At 52.8% G+C, this 20,297-nt stretch overlaps 2 protein-coding genes across 2 annotated transcripts; one reads left to right on the top strand and one right to left on the bottom strand.

Annotated features, from left to right (window-relative positions):
* The first annotated feature begins 1,568 nt into the window (after positions 1 to 1,568).
* GNMT (glycine N-methyltransferase) lies at positions 1,569 to 5,538 on the top strand. Its single transcript, XM_084753028.1, has 6 exons — positions 1,569 to 1,843; positions 3,829 to 3,956; positions 4,478 to 4,588; positions 4,749 to 4,891; positions 4,986 to 5,107; positions 5,207 to 5,538. Exons 1-6 carry the CDS (start codon positions 1,638 to 1,640, stop codon positions 5,376 to 5,378), a joined length of 882 nt encoding a protein of 293 aa, XP_084609154.1. The 5' UTR covers positions 1,569 to 1,637; the 3' UTR covers positions 5,379 to 5,538.
* A 119-nt stretch (positions 5,539 to 5,657) lies between these two features.
* Positions 5,658 to 18,497, bottom strand: PEX6 (peroxisomal biogenesis factor 6). The gene is made up of 17 exons (XM_084752983.1): positions 17,552 to 18,497; positions 16,106 to 16,269; positions 15,624 to 15,707; positions 10,215 to 10,317; positions 10,003 to 10,136; positions 9,452 to 9,563; positions 8,977 to 9,185; positions 8,455 to 8,650; positions 8,203 to 8,279; positions 7,712 to 7,844; positions 7,429 to 7,634; positions 7,242 to 7,303; positions 6,941 to 7,049; positions 6,618 to 6,734; positions 6,419 to 6,496; positions 6,166 to 6,305; positions 5,658 to 6,016 (listed from the first exon to the last, which is right to left on the bottom strand). The coding sequence occupies exons 1-17, from the start codon at positions 18,431 to 18,433 to the stop codon at positions 5,880 to 5,882; spliced, it is 2,943 nt and encodes a 980-aa protein (XP_084609109.1). The 5' UTR covers positions 18,434 to 18,497; the 3' UTR covers positions 5,658 to 5,879.
* Between the last annotated feature and the right edge of the window lie 1,800 nt (positions 18,498 to 20,297).

The raw sequence follows: 20,297 nt of genomic DNA on the forward strand, positions 1-20,297 counted from the left end.
TGAAAAAAAGTCTGGAGTTGGTAGATTTACCCCAAGAATATTTCGATAAATGGCATTGAGTTTACTTGAAATTCTCAAATACAATTTCTCCTCTCCTTCCCTCCACAGGGACTGGTGCAGCTCAGGTGGCCGTGAACTGTATGTAGCCTAGAGTAACCTTGAACTCCTGCTCTTACCCTCCTCAGCGTCCCACGCATTGGGATAACAGGTGTGCACCATCACACATCAGAGTCTTTCTGAGCCTAGTGTCAGAGACCTGTAGGACACTGAGCCCTGAGGCTATGTCACTTGAGCCTGGACAGAACCCTTTGAGATTGGCTTTGCTGGAGAGATAGCTCAGCTGGCCACAGCTAGTGTTGTACACGCCCTTAGTCCAAGCGCTTGGAGGCAGAGGCAGGTGGATCTCTGAGTTCAAGGCTAGCCTAGTCAACTGAGTGAGTTCCAAGACTGGGCTACATGGGGAAACTGGCTCCAAAAACCAAAACCAAAAGTACCCCCCATGCCCGACCCCGCACTGGCTGCTCCTCAGCAGGGTTCAATATCCCCAGCTCACAACGCTCCGTGATGTCAGTTCCACGGTGTTCTCTGCCCTCGGCTGGTACCAGGCACACATGGAGTGCTGTGACATATATGCTGTTAAAACACCATCACACAACTGTGGGTGGTGTTCCAGCTCCAGTGTTCTCCCTACATTGGAAAGGGTGAAAGAAAGGAGGGACAGCCCTTTATTTTCCTGTAACTAATCTTTGTGAAGTTGTAAGTGTAGGGCAGGTGGGAAGGCGTTTCTCCTCATGGGTCTTTGCTTGCACACATCTTCACCAGCACCTACTTTAGTTCTGCTGGGATCTCCTCGTCCTTGATAGGGGAGAAAGGTAAGCAGGCGAACCACAGCAACCTTTGCATTAGGAAGTGATGCCAGCCAGAGCTGGGGCACTGAGTGTCTGCGCTCCTGACCCTGAACTTCTCTGCCACTAGGCACGTCCATGGAAAGCACATGGGAGGCGCCGTATGTTTCCCAGGCTGCCTCCTGACTCTGGAGCACAAACAATCCTCCTGCCTCAGCCTTACTGCACCCAGTCTTGAGGAGGATGTGCAGTATAGTTCAGGGATCGGAAGGCCCTCCTGACTACCTTAGGAGGCTCCTAGCCCATAAGGTGGAGGGGATTGGGCCTAGTGCCTAGTGTTGTCACCTAGAGAGACACATACCTGTCTCCAAGGGACCCGGCCTTTGCCCCCGAGTGGGCAGATCAGCATCTTTCCAAAGACTTCATTGTTGCGGCCCAATGGCCCTCTTCAGCGGGTGTTTTTTGGTGGGTATGTGGACGCCTTACTGTGCTGGGTGGATTTCAAAGGCCTCTTTTCTTCCGCACTCTAGGTGGGTACTCGTTGCGTTGCTCTACTTTCTGTCAGCTCCTCCCGGCCACCCTGCTGCGTTCTATCTGTGCTAGTTTACTATGGGAAAGCCAGGTCCAGGATTACCTGGCTGAGCCATCCCCACTGCGGGGGCAGCTTGGCTCCCAGCCCAGGGCCCAGCAGGGGCGTGTTCCTGCACTCACCTGCCATTGGCCAGGTGGGGCCGCCCTGCCAGAGGGCTATAAGTGCGGAACTCCAGGCCCGAGAGCCAGGCGCCCGTCAGGATGGTGGACAGCGTGTACCGTACCCGCTCCTTGGGGGTGGCGGCCGAAGGGCTCCCGGACCAGTATGCGGATGGGGAGGCCGCACGTGTGTGGCAGCTGTACATCGGGGACACCCGCAGCCGCACCGCGGAGTACAAGACGTGGCTGCTTGGGCTGCTGCGGCAGCACGGTTGCCACAGGGTGCTGGACGTGGCCTGTGGCACAGGGTGAGTCCAAACAAGAGCCCAAAGACGCAGAGGCTCAGTCGGGACCTCTGCACCACAGGAAGGCCCGTCGGGGCAGCCTTTGCGGGCTGGAGCCTGGCAGGCAGCACTGCAGGTCAGGCCTCCCTGCCCATCGGGTAGAGTGGGCATAGTGAAAGCACCTGCCATACGGTGTGGAGAGGGCATCAAGAAGATTCGGGGCCAGGGGCAAGGGTGTGAGCGGAGAAGGGCTCATTGAACGGAGCAAAAACAGCTTTGGAGCCGGGCGTGGTGGCACACGCCTTTAATCCCAGCACTCGGGAGGCAGAGGCAGGCGGATCACTGTGAGTTCAAGGCCAGCCTGGTCTACAAAGTGAGTCCAGGACAGTTAAGGCTTCACAGAGAAACCCTGTCTCGAAAAAAAAAAAAAAAAAAAAAGCCAGCTTTGGGCCAAGCTAGAACCTTGGCTCCAGCGTTGCTCCTGTGATGGCCTCGGGCAGTGTGAACACAGCATTTGTGGCACATTTGCACAGCCAGGTGCTGTGCCAGGAGTTCGGGTACATTTTTTTTTTGGTTTTGTTTTGTTTTGGTTGGTTGGGCTTTTTTTTTGGGAGGGGAGGGGCGGGTTTCAAAACATAGTCTCTGTGTTAGCCTTGCCTCCCCTGGACTCACTTTGTAGACCAGGCTGGCCTCGAACTCATAGCGATTCGCCTGCCTCTGCCTCCAGAGTGCTGGGATTAAAGGTGTGCGCCACCACGCCCGGCAGGGTACATGTGTTTTAAACCATAACAAAACCCCATGTGGTAAGTTATGGTTTTCTCCAACCAGTAATAAGGAAACTCGTTCTCAAGAAGTAGAGGGCCCATTTGGTGGGGACGATACAGCAGTCTTCCGACACCCCCACCAAGCACACAGCCCACCCCTCTGAGTGAGCACTCACTGTCCAGGAGCGGGGGCATGCCTCGCTCGCAAACGCACATTTGCGGAGTGCCTGGTTTGTTTTTAATATTGAGCCTGGAGAAATGGTTCAGCCGCTAAGAGCCCACAGCTCTTGCAGAAGCCAGATGTTCAGTTCTAGCGCCTGCATCAGGTGGTTCACGAGAGCCTGTAACTCCATTCCAAGGGAAGCCAGCACCCTCTTCTGGCCTCGGAGGGCACTGCACTCACATACACTCAGACATAATTTAAAAATTAAAATTAACATTTAAAAAAGTGTTGCTGCCAAGCATGGTAGCACATACCATTAATCCCAGCCCTTGGGGAGGCCTACATAGATGGATCTCTGTGAGTTCCGGTGCTACACTATGAGACCCTATCTCTTAGAGGAAGAGGCTGGAGAGATGGGTTATGCTCTCACAGAGGAGCCTGGTTTGGTGCTCAACACCCTCCCCTGGCTTCTGCAGACCCAGGCATGCAAATGATGCACATATTCAGGCAAGACACACAAAAAACTAATTTTTTGTTTTGGTTTCTAGACAGGGTTTCTCTGTGTAGCCCTGACTGCCCTGGACTCCCTTTGTAGACCAGGCTGGCCTTGAACTTTCAGAGATCTGCCTATCTCTGCCTCCCAAGTGCTGGGATTAAAGGCAGGTGCCATCAAGCTCTGCCAAACTTAATTTTTAATTTTTTTTTTTTTTTGAGAGAGGGTCTCTCTTTGTAGCCCTGGCTGTCCTGGAATTCACTAAGTAAACTAGGCTAAAAACCATTTTTGCTGTTTGGTGATAAGGAGTATCATCTGAGGTCAGCAGAGATGGCCTGAGACAGGAAATGGAGGAAAGGATTCTGAAAGGCTATGCTTAGGCACGGTGCCTCCCAGGCTCTTTTTGTGTGTTTTTTCGAGACAGGGTTTCTCTGTGTAGCCCTGGCTGTCCTGGACTCCCTCTGTAGACCAGGCAGCAATCCACCTGCCTCTGTCTCCCAAGTGCTGAGGTCAAAGGCGTGCGCCACCACGCCGGGCTCCTCCCAGGCTCTTCTGACTGGTCCTCACAGGCCCTCATCTCTGACCTCAGAGTGGACTCTATCATGCTGGTGGAAGAGGGCTTCACCGTGACAAGTGTGGATGCCAGTGACAAGATGCTGAAGTACGCTCTCAAAGAGCGCTGGAACCGGAGGAAGGAGCCTGCCTTTGACAAGTGGGGTACGTAGGTCCCGCCAGGCGTCCCTGGGCACACACCTCCATGGGCACTCTTCTCTCTGCCCTGAGCTCTCTTGTGCAGTGTGTGCAGACTCCACTGTCAAGAGACAATGCAGTTCCTGCCATCTTCCTAAAGAGGAAGGCTTTGGTACTAGAGGAAGGTTCCAGGTCAAGAGTGAGTTTGTTGTATTCTTGGTGCTGGGGCATGCTGAGTGACACCTGACCACTGAGATATACTGCCAGCATTTTAATGTTTTTCCTACATTGCTTGCTCTGGCTAGGCTAGGTTCAAGTGATTCTCCTGCCTCAGCTTCCTGTCCAGCAGGGGCAAGGGGTGTGCTGCAACCCACCAGGCCCTGCAGAGCTGCTGTCTCTTCTTCCTACAAAGCCCCTAAGTGGAAAGCTAGCTTTCCTAGCTCTCTGCTATTGCACTCTCGGTGTCCCTAATGAGTCCTCACACGTCCCTGGGTGGAGGTGGCTGCTGTTGTGATGCGGCTGATCCCAACCCTTCCCCTGACCTCCAGTCATTGAAGAAGCCAACTGGTTGACTCTGGACAAGGATGTGCCAGCAGGAGATGGCTTTGATGCTGTCATCTGCCTCGGGAACAGTTTTGCCCACTTGCCAGACTGCAAAGGTAAGCTTGGAGCCTTGGCTCTGGCCTGGCAGATGGCTGGGCGGCTGCTCTGATGAGGCAGCTCTGCTTCCTGCCCCTCTTCCTTAGTGCTGGCACTTGGGAGGGAGAGTGGTGCTGGAGGCCCAAGCAGATGGTGTCTGTGGCCCTGCCTGGCACCCAGGTGACCAGAGTGAGCACCGGCTGGCGCTACGGAACATTGCAAGCATGGTGCGGTCTGGGGGCCTGCTGGTCATCGACCACCGCAACTATGACCACATCCTCAGCACGGGCTGCGCGCCCCCAGGGAAGAACATCTACTACAAGGTTGGGCTTGCTCCGAGTGGGAGGTGTGAGCTGAGGGGCCCAGAGCCCCATGGTGGCTTACGGAAGCTAATGCAGCTGATGTCACTGTCTACAGAGTGACCTGACCAAGGACATCACGACATCAGTGCTGGCAGTGAACAACAAAGCCCACATGGTAACCCTGGACTACACCGTGCAGGTGCCAGGCGCTGGCAGAGATGGCTCTCCTGGTTTCAGGTATGGCAACAGGTCCTCCATGGTTTGGCAGGAGCGAGGTCACGGTGGTGGGGAGAACTGTGGCCAGCTGCCCTCATGCTCGGCGGGGTCCTGTTGCAGTAAGTTCCGGCTGTCTTACTACCCACACTGTTTGGCGTCCTTCACGGAGTTGCTCCAAGCAGCCTTTGGGGGCAAGTGCCAGCACAGCGTCCTGGGTGACTTCAAGCCTTACAAGCCTGGCCAGGCCTACATTCCCTGCTATTTCATCCACGTGCTCAAGAAGACAGGCTGAAAGTGGCTTTGGCCTCCACACGCTCCCTGCCCAGGCAGTGCAGCCTCCGGGGTGGGAGTAATCCATGTACCTACTGTACGACCATCCCCTCCCTACCCCAGATACTGCAGCTGGGGGCAGGCAGACAGGAAGTCAACAATACAGTCTGTGCCCTTTTCAACCCCCTGTGCCTTGTGTTTCCTTCAGAAGTAACAGGACCTCATGATGTCCGTCTTTTCCCCTCCCCTAGACCTTACTCCTCCCATAGCCGTGCCCTTTGCACCGCAACCTCAACACCAGCAGGGGGCAGCATGTACTTTATTTTCTGTCTCAGAACTGATGCCTCACCCTGATCTTAGGCTGCCAAGCCTGCAAGCTACCCGACCTGGCTCTCCTCCTGAGCAGGAGAGCCTCACACTAGGGCTCAGGAGGGATCTTCTGGAGGGCGGCAGCCATCAGGTGACAGGCAGCAGGTACCTTCAGCCACATAGGCAGCAGATGCAGATGGCAGGCAGCTAGCTCCTAGCAGGCTGCAAACTTGCGCTGGATGCGCTTGTATCGGAGCAGCTCCTGCTCACTGACTGAGGGCTGCAGCCGGGCTGCGGCCTGCAACAGGTCCTCCATGGTGAGCAGCAGTGCTGAGCTCCCCAGCTCTAGCCCTGAGGGATGGCAAGGAAGAGTTAAGGCCAGAGGCCCGCCCTAGTGGACAGAGGCTTTGCTGTGTCTAGGTAGAACAGAGCCCTGGGAGACCTCCTCTGAGATGCCAGGCCAGGCCTGCCTCCCACCTAGGGCTGCCAAGTGGGCTCACCTTCCTCTAGGGCTTGAACCCTGCGTTTGAGGGCAGCTGTCATGGCGTCAGAGCAGAGAGAATAGAGGTCTGCACCAGTCAGCTGGGGCGGGCAGCAATCCAGCACGTTCACCAGGCTCACAGAGGCCTCCAGCTTGAACCTGTGACAGCCGAAGCAATCTGAAAGCCGGCTCCACCCCTTCCTTCAAAAGCCACGCTGACTGCACGCATGCCCTGACCATCCCGAGGCCCCCAGCCCTTTGACAAAGCATACTTGCGTGTGATGGCACTCAGAACACGCAGCTGGGAGGCCCGGTCCTCGCTTGCCCCAACAAACACCAGCTTGTCGAATCTTTAGAGGTACAAACAGTGAGAAGAGTGTCAGGGCTGCCAGGGATGAAAGGCCAGGGACGTACAGAATAGAGGTTAAGGAACAAGGGGCCTTCTGGGGGACAGAGGTCCAGGACACCCACCTGCCAGGCCGAAGAAGGGCAGGATCCAGCAGGTCTGGTCTGTTGGTGGCTCCGATCACAAACACATCCTGAGTGCTGTGAAGACCGTCCAGCTCAGCCAAGAGCTGAGACACCACTCTGCAGGGGAGGAGGCAAAGGCCAGAGAGTCCTCAGTGTGTCCCCAGGCCACCCGTGCACCTCTCTCTCTGAAGGCTGCTGCCACAGGGGCCCACATCCCTCTGTACACCGGCAGCCCTCCTCAGAGTTCCACACCCAAGTCCCTTCTATCTTCCCTTCGACCAGCTCTGAACAGAAGGCAGGAACGTCTGTCTTAGAGCCCTGACCTGTCCATCACACCTCCAGAGTCTCCACTCCGGCCCCGGCTCGGAGCTAAGGAGTCCAGTTCATCAAAGAAGATGATGCAGGGAGCAGCGGCCCTGGCCCTGGCAAACACTGAGAAAGAGGCTCTTGCAGGGAGCGTTGTCAAGGCAGGGGAGAAGGATGGGGAACAGGCCTGACAGTTCAGCTCAAGCACCAGGCAATCACCCCACTGGGCTGACCATGGGCAACAGCTGGGAAATAAGGTGGCACAAGGCCACTGGAGCTGGGGAAGACCCGAGACTCCGCCCATCCCTGCTCACTCACCTTCCCGCACGTTCTCCTCACTTTGGCCCACGTACATGTTGATGAGCTCTGGTCCCTTTATACTGAGCGACAGAATAGGCGAGTAAGGCCTGTCAGACACCTTTAGCCCTGCCCTCCCTTCCCCGTCCTCCCCCACCAGCCTGCTGCAGCTGCCCACCTCCCACATACCCTCCTAAGCCATGCCAACCTCAGGAAGGTGAGGCTGCACTCAGTGGCTACTGCCTTGGCCAGGAGGGTCTTGCCAGTGCCTGGAGGCCCATGGAGCAGAAGGCCGGATCGTCTCAGGCCCAGGCTTAGCAGCTCAGGGTGCTCCAGAGGGAGCTGGATGGTCTCCAGGATCTCCTTCTTCACATCCTGCAGCCCGCCCACATCATGCCAGGACACTGCAGGGATCTGGGAGACAGAGGAGTGGTCAGGGAGGTGCGAGGGCAGGGCGCTCTGGCCCCGCCTCACAGCACCTGGAGTCTCACCCTGGGTGCTCCCACAGCTTGGGAGTGCGCTGTCTGCAGTTGGTCTAGCGCCTGCCCGAAGTCCTCGGCCAGCAGGGGGAAGCCAGCCGCACACAGCTCCCGCTCATCCTCCTCACTCAAGCCACCGGCCAGACTACAAAGAGAAACAGGGGGCCAGGTTTACAGCTGTGACCCCAGCACTTGGGAGGTGGAGGGTAGGGGATTTTTTAGGAGTTCTAGGCCACGCCTTTGCTCCCAGGACCCATGCAGCAGAGACAGTGCGTATCTATGAGCTCAACACTAGCTTGGCCTACACAGTGCATCCAGGCCAGCCAAGGCAGCATAGTGAGACCCTGCCTTTAAAAAAAAAAAGGCCAGGACAACCAGGTTATGGGTTAAGATTATCACAAAACAACAGCATGCAGCAGGAGGAGAAGAGCACCCCACTGCCAGGGTTCTGCTGCCTTCTCCCCACCTCACCAGCCTCGTCCCCTGTGGTGGCTTCCTCTTACCCTGAGGCTTTGATCCTGGCGCAGGACGCCCGGCTGGTGTGAGTCAGAAGAGCATAGAGGTCCCCTACCACAAAGCCCTAGGGAATTACACAAAAGGACACATGGGCAGGGCAGGCAGAGCCCATAGCTCTAACTCCACCGGAACAGGGGCTTTGGTGCTTCCCAGGCTCACGGGGCAGCAGAAACAAAGTCCTATGTCCCACAAGCAGCCCGTGAGCTCCCAGAGCGAAGGCGCCCTGTGTAGATGCTCACCGCGCACCGCCGCGCCAGCTGCGACAGGTTCACCTCCTGGCCCAAGGGAAGGTGGGAGGTGAGGGCCTGCAGGACACTGAGCCGCTGCCCCTCGGTCAGCACCGGCACCTCGAGCTCATGAGGAAATGCTGTCTGCACATCAGCAGGCAGGTCCTGGGCACGGCTTGTAGTGGCCACCACCATCAGCGGAGGGCAACTGCAGACAGAGTGGAAGAGCGTGCCTGGCAGGCAGCTCCTGAGTGTGGTGCGCAGGTATGGGGAGGGTTGGTGTCAGGACTGGGTCGAGATGAGCCCCAGGCAATGGTGGGGCAAAAGGGAATCTGTGCTTCACAGGGGAAGCTCACTGAGGACAAAGTGTTTCCTCCAAAATGCTAGACTGCACCCTCCCACCTCTGAATTCAGCCCAGGCAGAGGCAGGTGAGATTTCTGAGAAGCTAGCAGGATGTCAGGAAATGAGGAGTGAAGGGCTGAAAAGGCTCAGAAGGGGGCTTCCCCTTCGTAACCTGCCTGCTTTATAAATACCTGCTGAGAGGGTCCTCATCAAGGAGGAGGTGACGCAGAGTGGCCACCACACGGGCATCCTCACCCAGCCCATCGCGATCGCGGCCCAGAAGGTCCACAGCTGTCAGCAACAGGACTGCAGGCCTGCAGCGGCGGGCCCGGGAGAAGGCAGCCTGCAGCTTTGTCTCCACAGCGCCAGTAGTGTCTGCACAGAGGCTGGAGCAGGGCACCTGGGGAAAAGACCAGATGGGTCTGTGAGAACAGAGGTACCGCCAAGGCAGAGAGGAGGAGGAGTTAAAACACAGCTGGAATGTGCAACCTTGAAACCCCTCCGTCCTCAAAGGACCTCAGAGTAGCTAAGCATCGTGGGACTTGTATTAGCCTGGACCACTGCACTGAAGTGTTGGTGCTGCTAGACAGTAGTGAGGGAACAGAGAGAGAAAGGCAGACTCTGGGCCGAGGGGAAGGCGTCGGAGTTCTCTTCAGAAGCCCTCACCTTCAGTAAATGGAGCCCAAGCCGATTGCATGCGGCAGAGACTGCTGTGGTCTTCCCGCTGCCTGGGGGCCCCCGGAGAAGCACACAACTGGCTCCCGTGAGCAAGGTTCCTCTGTAATTAGAGAATAGATGCTGTCCCCCACCCCACTTTCTGTCCAAATGTCATCACAGGGCCCCTTGGATCTCAAAAGCATCCGGTCTCTCCTTGTGCCTCCCTAATCCCCATTCAGGCAGTGTCCACGCTCTGAGGCCTTGTCAGCTGACCAACCACTGTGCCTTCAGTGCAGCCAAGCTTGATAGGATCACAGGGAGGGATCTGGGTTTGTACTTGGCCACTGTGTCCTCCTGGGATGATCATGGACTCAGCTGCCTGGGAGTCGGCTTGTATAAGCCAGTGGCTGGGCACCCAGACTAGGTGTCCTTCCTTGGGGTCGCTAACCCTGAGTGGACCATTGGAAGTTATTGCCCCTGCTTGGGCCTCTGCAGGGATATGCCCTGAGCAAGCCCTTCTCACAGCCTGGATTTGCACCTCGTGGTGTGGTCTCGCTCACCCAGGCTGCAGGTGAGGCTTCAAGACAGCACAGAGCTCATTTACCAAGGCCTCCAGGCCTGGAGGAGACAAGCTGTCCCAAGGAGTGGGCCTTCCTGAAGGCGGCAGTGGAACACGACTCAGGGCAGAACCTGCCTGGGAAAGGGAGGAACCAGTCCAGGGCTCTCCAGGGCTCCTCCCCCGGGGTAGGTCTTCTCCCACACAAGGCCTTACCATGTATAAAGAGGTGTGGGTGCTATCTGCCAGGAAGGCACTGGCTGGCCCTTCTGGGGCTTCCCCGACTGTTTTCTTCACTTTAAAAAACACCTCCCGCCACCTGTAAGAAAGACGACTAATGGACCAAGTCCACGGCTGCCCCTCTCCGAGAGCAGGTGGCTTTCTCACAGAGGACAAACTTAAAAGAGCAGCACTGCCCTGAGACTGATGACGCAGGGTGGGGACTGGGTATGGAGGAAATGGGGGGGTGGGTGCAGAAGGGTCCCATTACAACCTTTAGACAGTCCCAAGAGGGTATGTCTCCAGGCATGTGGCCTAGGCCCCCACCTCAAAAGGTGCGCTACAAAGTGAGATGAACAATGCTCTATCCTGGTATTATCTGTGAAGCTTTAAAAAATATTTGCCTCACAAATATGTCTGTCAAGATATACTGGGCCAGAAGACTGGAGATGATGCTCCAACGTTATAGTTTTGGCTGACTGTTGAGAAAGCCAACTGTCTGTCACTTTTTTCACTTTGGAAGCTGCTAACCTGTACTTCCTGCTTATTCAGGTAATTACTTTTATTCCTTCTCAAGTCTCTGACAGGGTTGAGGACCAGATAGTTTAGTTTTACAATCAAGCTTAGTTGTTTAGGGGTTAAGATGTTTTTAGTTCTAGATAGATATTTTAGGTTGATAGAGAATGAGATATGATAGATAATGATTTACATTCAGAATTTTAGACTCACCAAGACAGGAAATATGTTTTCTTCAAGGTTTCCAAATACAAATAGCCAAAATACTATGAATGTAACATTAATATAATTCCTGATTGTTTCATGGTTCTTCTTGCTGTATGTAGCTTATTTTATATATGTGTTATAATATACATGTATATGAAAAATACAAGTAAATTAAAACATGAAAAATAAACAAACATTTGCTGGATGCATTGGTGCATGCCTGTAGTTCTAGCACTGGGGAGGCAGAGGCAGGTGGAGCTCTGTGAGTTCAAGGCCAGCCTGGTCCACCTGCCTCTCCCACCCCAAGAGCTGGGTTACAGTTGTGCATAGTGTTTAACCACAGCCACTGCCCTTGCATCTTTGGTTTGTGAAGCAGAGTACAGAGGAGGCTGAAGAGGGTCCATCATGATGTTAGAGATCTACAGAGCTCTCTGGGTTTCCTTTACCAAGGCCAGGCGGCCTCAGCACTTACATCTGCCCTTGGACTCACTTGCCTGCGGTCCCAGCCCTGCTCTCCTGAGGAGCGGCTCCTCAAGGGCTGTGCTCCTAGGGCGGGGTCAGCAGCAGTGCAGGAAACATGGCCTCCTGCTGTGCCTCGAAATGGCCAACTACCTACTCTCCTCTGAAAGGACCAAGTGTGGGTGGTCTGCAGTGTTTCTTTTCTTTCTTTTGTTTTTGTTTTTTTGAGACAGTTTTTCTGCAGTTTTTCTACAGAATACTAAATCAAGCCAGGCGTGGTGGCGCACGCCTGTAATCCCAGCACTTGGGAGGCAGAGGCAGGCGGATCACAGTGAGTTCGAGGCTAGCCTGGTCTACAAAGCGAGTCCAGGACAGGCAAGGTTAACACAGAGAAACCCTGTCTCAAAAAACCAAAACACAAAACAAAAACAAACAAACAAACAAACAAAAACTACTAAATCAGGGACTGTTGAGTTTTATTGGTAGAATGTTTGCCCAGCATGAAGGACCTGGGGGATCCAAAGCACCACACAAAACTGTGCACACTATAAATTTCAGGACTCAGAAGTTCAAGGCCATCTTTCTCACACAGATTTTGAAGTTAGCCTGGGCTACATGAAACATTTTCTCAAAATACAAGCAAAAAGCAGGGCCAGTGGCCCACACCTTTAATCCCAGCACTCGGGAGGCATAACCAGGCAGATCTCTGAGTTTAAGGCCAGCCTGGTCTACAGAGTGAGTTCTAGGACAGCTAGGGCTACACAGAGACACCCTGTCTTAGCCACCCCCACATGCCCCAAAACACAGAAAAAATAAGCCAAGTCACTCTGGGCACAGTGGTGGATGCCTTTGATCTCAGAATTTGAAACTCAGAGGCAGTTGGGTATCTGTAATTTTCAGGACAGCCAGAGCTACACACAGTGAAACACTGTCTCAAAATAAAACAACAACTGGGCTGGAGAGATGGCTCAGAGGTTAAGTGCACTGACTGCTCCTCCAGAGGTCCTGAGTTCAATTCCCAGCAACCATATAGTGGCTCATAACCATCTATAATATGATCTGATGCCCTCTTCTGGCCTGCAGGAGTACATGCAGGCAGAGCATAAATAAATAAATAAATAAATAAATAAATAAATCATAAAACAACAACTAAATCAGGGATGGTAATCTGAGCACTCAGGAGGCTGGGCCAGGAGAATGGCTGCAAGTTCAAGGTCATTTTAGGTTACACAGTGAGTATGAGACCACTCTGAACTACAGAGTAGGAACCCCACTCAAAAATAGAACAACTGGCAAAGATGGCTCAGAGGTTAAGAACACTGTTTGCTCTTCCGAAGGTCCTGAGTTCAATTCCCAGCAACCACATGGTGGCTCACAACCATCTCTAATGAGATCTGGTGCCCTCTTCTGGGGTACATAATAAATAAATTTAAAAAAAAAAAAAAAAGCACTGCCTGTTCTTCCAAAGGTCCTGAGTTCAATTCCCAGCAACCACATGATGGCTCCCAACCATCCAAAAGGAAATCTGCTGTTCTCTTCTGGCGGGCAGGCACACATACAAGCAGAACATTGTATACATAATACATAAATCTTAAAAAAACAAAAACAAAAACAGAACACCCGCCACACACACACACACCACCAGCTCGTAGGCATTTGTAAAAGAGACAAAGGGGCAAGCCGGGCGTGGTAACACATGCCTCTAATCACAGCACTCAGGAGGCAGAGGCAGGTGGATCTCTGTGAGTTTGAAGCCAGCCTGGTCTACAAAGGGAGTCCAGGACAGCCAAGGAACAGAGAAGTCCTGTCTCGAAAACAAAAAAAACCAACCAACCAAAACGAGAGAGAGAGAGGGGGGGGGGGGAGAGAGAGAGAGAGAGAGAGACAGACAGACAGACAGACAGACAGACAGACACGCAGGGGCAGGAGAGAGGATGGTGAGTACCAGCCTAAATGTCAGGCCCCTGCGTATGGACTACGGTTACTATCATCACCTTCACCAGAGCCGTTCTGTCTTAAGATAGGCACCAAGTACCAACAAGAACCAAGGTCTGGATGTTGACAAAGATGAGGCAGGCATTCCTGGCATGTGTTTCTCTTGGAATAGGACACAGATTGAGGCAGAAAACCTGCTCTAGTTGCCAAATGTGCTCCCTAATAAAACATGAGAGAGCAATCCTCCCTTAGAGTCCCTGACACTCTTGATGGTTCTATTTTCTTTAATACATCTTTTTTTTTTTAAAGACAGGTTTCTCTGTGTAGCCCTGGGTGTCCAGGAACTTGCTCTGTAGATAAGGCTGGCCTCGAACTCACAAAGATCCACTACCTGCCTCTGCTTCCTGAGTAGTAGGATTAAAGGAGTGCTTCACTACCACCTGGCCCCTTAATAAATGTTTGTTTGGTTTGTTTGTTTTTTGAAGACAGGGTTTCTGTGTTTAGCCTTGGCTGTCCTGAACTTGCTTTGTAGACCAGACCAGGCTGGTCTCGAACTCACATCCATCTGCCTGCCTCTGCCTCCTAAGTGCTGGGATTTAAAGGTGTGTGCCACCAATCTTTTAACTAAACCTAAAAACAACAAAAGTGGGGACCAGCAGCAAGATAGTTTAGCAGGTAAAGGCACTTGCTGCCAAGCCCAATAACCTAAATTTTTTTTTCAAAATTTATTTTATGTCGAGTGCATGTACTCCCACAAGCCAGAAGGGGGCATCAGATCTCATTATAGATGGTTGTGAGCCACCATGTGGTTGCTGGGAATTAACTCAGGACCTCTGGAAGAGCAGACAGTGCTCTTAACCACTGAGCCATCTCTCCAGCCCCAATAACCTAAATTCTATTCCCAAACCCTGTAAGGTAGAAAGCGAGATCCTGCTCCTCCTCCTCTTTTTTTTATTTTATTTTGGAGACAGGGTTTCTCCGTGCAGCCTTGGCTGTCCTGAACTCACTCTGTAGACCAGGCTGGCCTCTAACTTAGAGATCGGCCTGCCTCTGCTGGGATTAAAGTCAAACCCCACCACGCCTGGCAAGATCTTTGAGCGTAATCTTGACCTCCACTAATGAATGTATGAAACCATGTACATGAATCTCTCTCTCTCTCTCTCTCTCTCTCTCTCTCTCTCTCTCTCTCTCTCTCTCACACACACACACACACACACACACACACACACACACACACACACACGCACACACACGCACACACGCACAAAACATGAAAGTAGGGGAAAAATGCTCTACTGTGGGAAAGATTAAGCTTTGTCACAGGTGGAAGCAGTCTTGGCGGGCTTTACCCTTGGGGCACACCATGAATACCTTGTGACAGACTGTTTGGAGCCTTCCTGGGCTTGGAATTCAGGAAGCCGACCTGGGAACCCCACCGTGGCTATTGTTTTCCTGATTGACCCTCGAAGGGAGAAGGAGACCTCCCTTTGCATGTGACTGGGAAGGTGGGGAGGAGAGAACAAGTTCAGGCCAGGCGAGAGCGCAGAGGGACCAGCACGTGGGACAGAGAGACACCTAAGGACCCGTCCAGTGGAACGGATACTGGAAGGTTCACTCTTTTGTCCCTTTAACCTCTTTTCCTTCTTGTGTATGCTAGTTGGGTTGTATAATGAAGTTTAATTGTTAAGAAACAGAGCCAACACTATAGGAAATGAGAAAGCAGTTTAGAAGGCACGACTACTGCCTGAGTACAGTTACATTTTCCTCCCTTCATAGAAGGCCAAATTAGTCTCCATGGCCCCCCACCCTCCCCATGTAGTTTCATGAAGCCCAGGCTGGCCTTGAACTCACTACGTAGCCAAAGCTGTTCTTGAACTAATGATCTTCCTACCTATACCTCCCTAGTCTTAAAAGTAGAGATGTATACGACCTTGCCAGATTATATGTGCTAGGGATTGAACCCGGGGCCTCCAGTCAAGCTAGGCAAGTGCACTACACTTAGCTGTATCCCCAGCTCTATTAAAGTGTTCGCTCACTTGGTGTGTCCACGTGTGATAGGAATCAAATACAGGCCCCCTTCACAAGCTTTACCACTTACACCTCAGCCAGGCAGTGATTCGTAACCAGTCTTTGGTTATGTCCATTTGGGCACCAGAACGTGCACCTCTCTCTCTAACAAAAATGAAACATCCTTTGGTACAGAATTATTACACACAAATGATGGGGAGAAGACGGTGGAACTGCACTCAGGTTATGACTCTAGGCTATAGGTGAGGAGGCAGCGCATACCTGGGCAGTTTCTCCAGGCTTCCTTCGAGGATCTCAACTTGCCCAGTCGTTGGTATACACAGAACATCCCCTTCCTGGACCACCCTGCAACATATCAGTGGCCTCAGTCAGCTCACAGTGGGAGTCAGGAACGTGTGCCTGACACAGCTGGGCTTGTTTCCAATGAGAAGACCCACAGCTTCCCAAGCAACTTTCTAGGGGACAATTAAAACTTAGATGGAGCTGGGGAAACGGTGGTGAGACTAGAAGACACCAGAGACAGAAGGGCTCCTGGCTCTTCTCGCGATTTCTTTGACCCATCCTTTTTTTTTTTTCTTAGAATGTTCAAATTCACCTCCTGGTCACCCAAGGTTCCCTGGCACAATTCTGCCTATAATGAGGCTTCTTTTAAGTCAGCAGCCCTGGGGGACCTGGACCTGAAGTGTGGGCTGAGAGGAAGGGGCCAAGTGAGGCGTTCTTGTCTAAAGGCAGAGGCGGCTAACCTGGGTGTACGGAAGTGCTGGTGAAGAATATGGTCATAATTTCCATTAACACTGTAGTTAGGTGAGGACACGATTTCAATGTGTAGTTCTTGAGCAAATGGAGGCCCAGGCAGCGCTGAACAGCTTCCTTTGTCCTCAGGGGCAACAGAGCCTTCCAAATACCTCTAATGGAGAAACAATGGCCACCTTATAGCTCCCAGGAGTTGTAAGGCTGCTTGCTCTCTTAGCAGCCAGTATCCACATCTGCCTTTTGTCTGTCCCATGTCAAGGCTAGTGACCTGAGGTAGCCAAATTGCAGACCTCAACTGTCCTTAAAAAAAAAAAAAAAAAAAAAAAGACAAACAAAAGCTGTCCTAATGTGAACCAAGAAGCCATGCCATTCTTCTTGAGTCTTGATTTCAAAAAGCCGCCTGTAGGAGCCAGGTATGGTGGCGCATGCTAATCCCAGCACTCGGGAGGCAGAGGCAGGAGGATCTCTGTGAGTTCAAAGCCAGCCTGGTCTACAAAGTGAGTCCAGGACGGTCAAGGCTACACAGAGAAACCTTGTCTCGAAAAACCAAAGAAACAAAACAACAGTGTAGTGTCCCTCCCCAAACACAACTGTATTATTAAAAGGCAGAAACTAGGGCTGGTAAGATGGCTCAGTGGTTAAGAGCACTGACTGCTCTTCCAGAGGTCCTGAGTTCAATTCCCAGCAACCACGTGGTGGCTCACAACCATCTATAATGTGATCTCATGCACTCTTCTGGTCTGCCGATGTATATGTAGGCAAAGCACTGTATACATAATAATAAATATTTTTTTAAAAAATTAAAAAAGGCAGAAACTAAAACACTTCAAGAGCGTCTCTTAACTTTAATAAGATGTATTAATGACCAGTACCAAAGATAACAAAAAGCCCTTTCAAGGAATTTACAATATACGATTGAGGACTAGATAGAGTATGTAGTCATAAAAATAAGGTAAATTATCCCAACAACGATTCAAAAGGCTAGAGGGGGTTAGAAACGATGTCAAGGTCGTGGCTATGAGGTCATGAAAGGGTTTAGGAAGGAGGCGTCCCTTTTAGGCAGACACTGAAGGAAAGGATGGTAGAATGTTATCAAATAAAGCTGGATAGGAAGAGAAGGCATGAGCCAAAGGTACCAAGATACCATTCTGCTGTTAGCAACCCAGTTGCTGATTATCGTTAAGCAGGAGTATGCACAGCTGATACTTGACAGCGAACCTCACCTTTCACCTGAACACATGAAAGCCGTTCCCGTGCACCACTGCGCCATGGAGACACAGTTTAATAATAGGGAACGGGTAAACAAGGCTCAGTGAGACCTGAAGTGCAAAGTCCAAGGTTGTAAGGCACAAGGGGACCCGAATCCCACAGCCCTCGCCTTCCAAATGAGCTGTGAGAGGTGAGAGAAGGCAGAAGGAAAAGGAAGCATGCCTGACCTGGATTCTGAGCTCTCCCACTTCCAGGGGGTCACAGCCGAGATTAAAAGCCAGAGTGGCAGGCACATACACCAGTCTGTCAGCGAGTGGCTCTCCCAGCTGCCCAGAGCTGGGTCCCAGTTTTTCGGACAGGTCCCAGCGAGGTTCTAGGACCTGTACTTGAGCCAAATGCGGTTGGGAGGGGTTTGGGAACTCTCCGACCCGGGACACCCATACCCATTCGCCCTGGAAGAGCCCGAGACTTCGAAGACAGCTCCGGCTCACACCCAGTGCATCTCCACTCCCTCCCAGAACTCCTTGGAGTTGCCGGACCGAGTGGGAAACAGCAAAGGAAGAGACTAAGGGCGGAGGTGGGGGATGGCTGTGCTCCCTACTCTCCGGGCCCAGTTTGGCCAGACCGCGGAGCTCAGTCACTGCCAGCCGCGTCCCTGGGCCCAGCAGCCCTTGCAACGCTGGCCGCGTCTCCAGCACTCGCGACCCGGGCAGGGGCAGGGTCTCCCCGCGGCGCACCAGCAGAGGCCCGACTCGAGGCCCAAGCCCAGGCCCGGGAGACGAGCCAAGCAGCGCCCAGCTCAGTGCCGGAGGCCGCCGCACAGGCCGCGCTCGCACTCGCGCCCCGGGGCCCAGCGCCAGGAGCCGCAGCAGCGCGCGGCTCACCAGCAGCTGCGGAGGCCCCGGCCCTCGCTGCTCGCTCTGGGCGCCCGGCCCTTCCAGGCCCGCCACGAGCAGCGCCGGCCCCGCAGGACTTTCGCTCGCCGGCCGCAGCGCCAGCACCAGCCCCAGCCCCGTCGCAGGCCACGGGCCCCCGGGAGGCAGCAGCACCGCCAACGGCGGTGTCTCTGCCGGGAAGGGTTCTAGGACGCGCAAAACAGCCAGCGCCATGGAGAGCTAGAACTGAGAGCCTCCACTCCGGAACCAGCGACGGGAAAGCTGCAGGGCGCGAGAGGCGTTTCCGCTTCCGGCAGGAAAGTGGGCGGGGTGTTGGTGGCGGACTCCGCCCCTGAGACCGTGAACTGCGCGCGGGCTGCTTTGACGGCGTCCTCCTTAAGCGCCGAAGCTTGCGCCCTTTGAATCTGCGTGTAGGAGAATTTACCTTTGGGTCTTGGTAGGGGAAATAACGTTCTCAGTCATCATGTTCCGAAACACGTACTTAATATTTGAGTATGCCGGGCGGTGGTGGCCCATGCGTTTAATCCCAGCACTCAGGAGGCAGAGGCAGGCAGATCGCTGTGAATTCGAAGTTAGCCTGGTCTACAAAGGGAATCCAGGACAGCTAAGGCTACACAGAGAAACCCTGTCACGAACCCCCCACCCCACCAAAAAAAAAAAGAGTGATTGTGAAAAGTGGAAGGAGTCCATTTTTCTGAAGAAATCTTTATTTGTAACGCTCAGCTGTAGGAAACACTGTAAAAGGGAGTGGTCGGATTATAAAACTGCCGCAGCCATGCTTATGCGTATGTAGTTAGGTAGTGGCTCCTGGTTGAATTACTGCACATGATTCATGCAGCCCCGTAGTTTGCCACACCTGTCCCAGCACACCTTTCACAAAGCCCATGCTCCAGAGCCTTGGGTGACCTTCGTGTTCACTGTCTGTCCGTCTGCTCCCACCAAACTCTAAGACGGAGCAGTTTACCTCTTCCCTCCAACCGGCCGATCTGTCCTTACAATGTTTGGAGACCCATTTTCTATTGCTACGTTAGAGAAAGGAAGGCGACAGGGACCGACAGAGTTGACGCCTCTGTGATGGGATCTTAGCCAACAGCTTTACTGTTACGTAGATTTCATCTTGTCTTCATTACATTCAGTGGTAGGTCACATTTCTTTCTTTCTTTTCTAAAAAAAAAAAAGATTTATTTATTTTTATTTTATGTGCGTTGGCATTTTGCCTGTGTGGATGTGTGTGAGAAGATGCCAGACTCCCTGGAAACTGCACGCACGTGAGCCCTCTGGAAAAGCAGTCAGTGCTCTTGACTGCTGGGCCATCTCTCCAGCCAGAAAGATGGTGGTGGCTAGCTTGATTCTCTTTCTTCCTTTCTTTCCTTTTTTTTTTTTTTTTTTTTTTTTTTTTTTGGATTGTTGTTGCTTTGGAGGCAGGATTTATCTGTGTAACAGCTCTGGCTGTCCTGGACCCTTGCCTCTGTAGACCAGGCTGGCCTTGAACTCACAGAAATCCGACTGCCTCTGTCTCCTGAGTGCTGGCATTAAGGGCATGATGCTCCACCACCACCCAGCACCTGGTTCTTTCTTTCTTTCTTAAATTTTATGTGTATTGTTATTTTCCCTATATGTATGTCTGTGTGAGGGCGGCAGATCCCCTAGAACAGGAGTTATAGACAGTTGTGAGCTGCCATGTGGGTGCTGGGAATTGAACCCCAGGACTTCTGGAAGAGCAGCCAGTGCTCTTAGCCACTGAGCCGTCCCTCTAGCCCCCACAGGTCACATTTCTTTTTCTTTTTCTTTCTTTTCTTTCTTTCTTTCTTTTTTTTTTGTTTTTGTTTTTTGTTTTTTGTTTTTCGAGACAGGGTTTCTCTATGTATCCTAGGCTGTCCTGGACTCACTTTGTAGACCAGGCTGGCCTTGAACTCACAGCGATCCACCTGCCTCTGCCTCCCGAGTGCTGGGATTAAAGGCGTGCGCCCCCACGCCTGGCCCTACAGGTCACATTTCTAACGAACAGTTACTGAGTTCTTGTTTAGTTAGATTTAGTCAGTGTGCTGGCTGTCACTGTCCTGCTTTCTTCCGCCCT

This window comes from Acomys minous, assembly GCF_964271855.1.
Source record: "Acomys minous genome assembly, chromosome: 13".
Lineage (NCBI taxonomy): Eukaryota > Metazoa > Chordata > Mammalia > Rodentia > Muridae > Acomys > Acomys minous.

What these genes read in the sequence shown, in the direction of transcription:
- GNMT (XM_084753028.1), top strand. Translation starts at nt 1,638, where the DNA reads ATGGTGGACAGCGTGTACCGTACCCGCTCCTTGGGGGTGGCGGCCGAA. An exon ending in GGAAGAACATCTACTACAAG is followed by an intron (nt 4,892 to 4,985) that starts GTTGGGCTTGCT and finishes CACTGTCTACAG; the next exon opens with AGTGACCTGACCAAGGACAT. An exon ending in GATGGCTCTCCTGGTTTCAG is followed by an intron (nt 5,108 to 5,206) that starts GTATGGCAACAG and finishes GTCCTGTTGCAG; the next exon opens with TAAGTTCCGGCTGTCTTACT.
- PEX6 (XM_084752983.1), bottom strand. Translation starts at nt 18,433, where the DNA reads ATGGCGCTGGCTGTTTTGCGCGTCCTAGAACCCTTCCCGGCAGAGACA. An exon ending in CCCACACCTCTTTATACATG is followed by an intron (nt 10,137 to 10,214) that starts GTAAGGCCTTGT and finishes TCCCTTTCCCAG; the next exon opens with GCAGGTTCTGCCCTGAGTCG. An exon ending in CTGAGTGCCATCACACGCAA is followed by an intron (nt 6,306 to 6,418) that starts GTATGCTTTGTC and finishes CGGCTGTCACAG; the next exon opens with GTTCAAGCTGGAGGCCTCTG.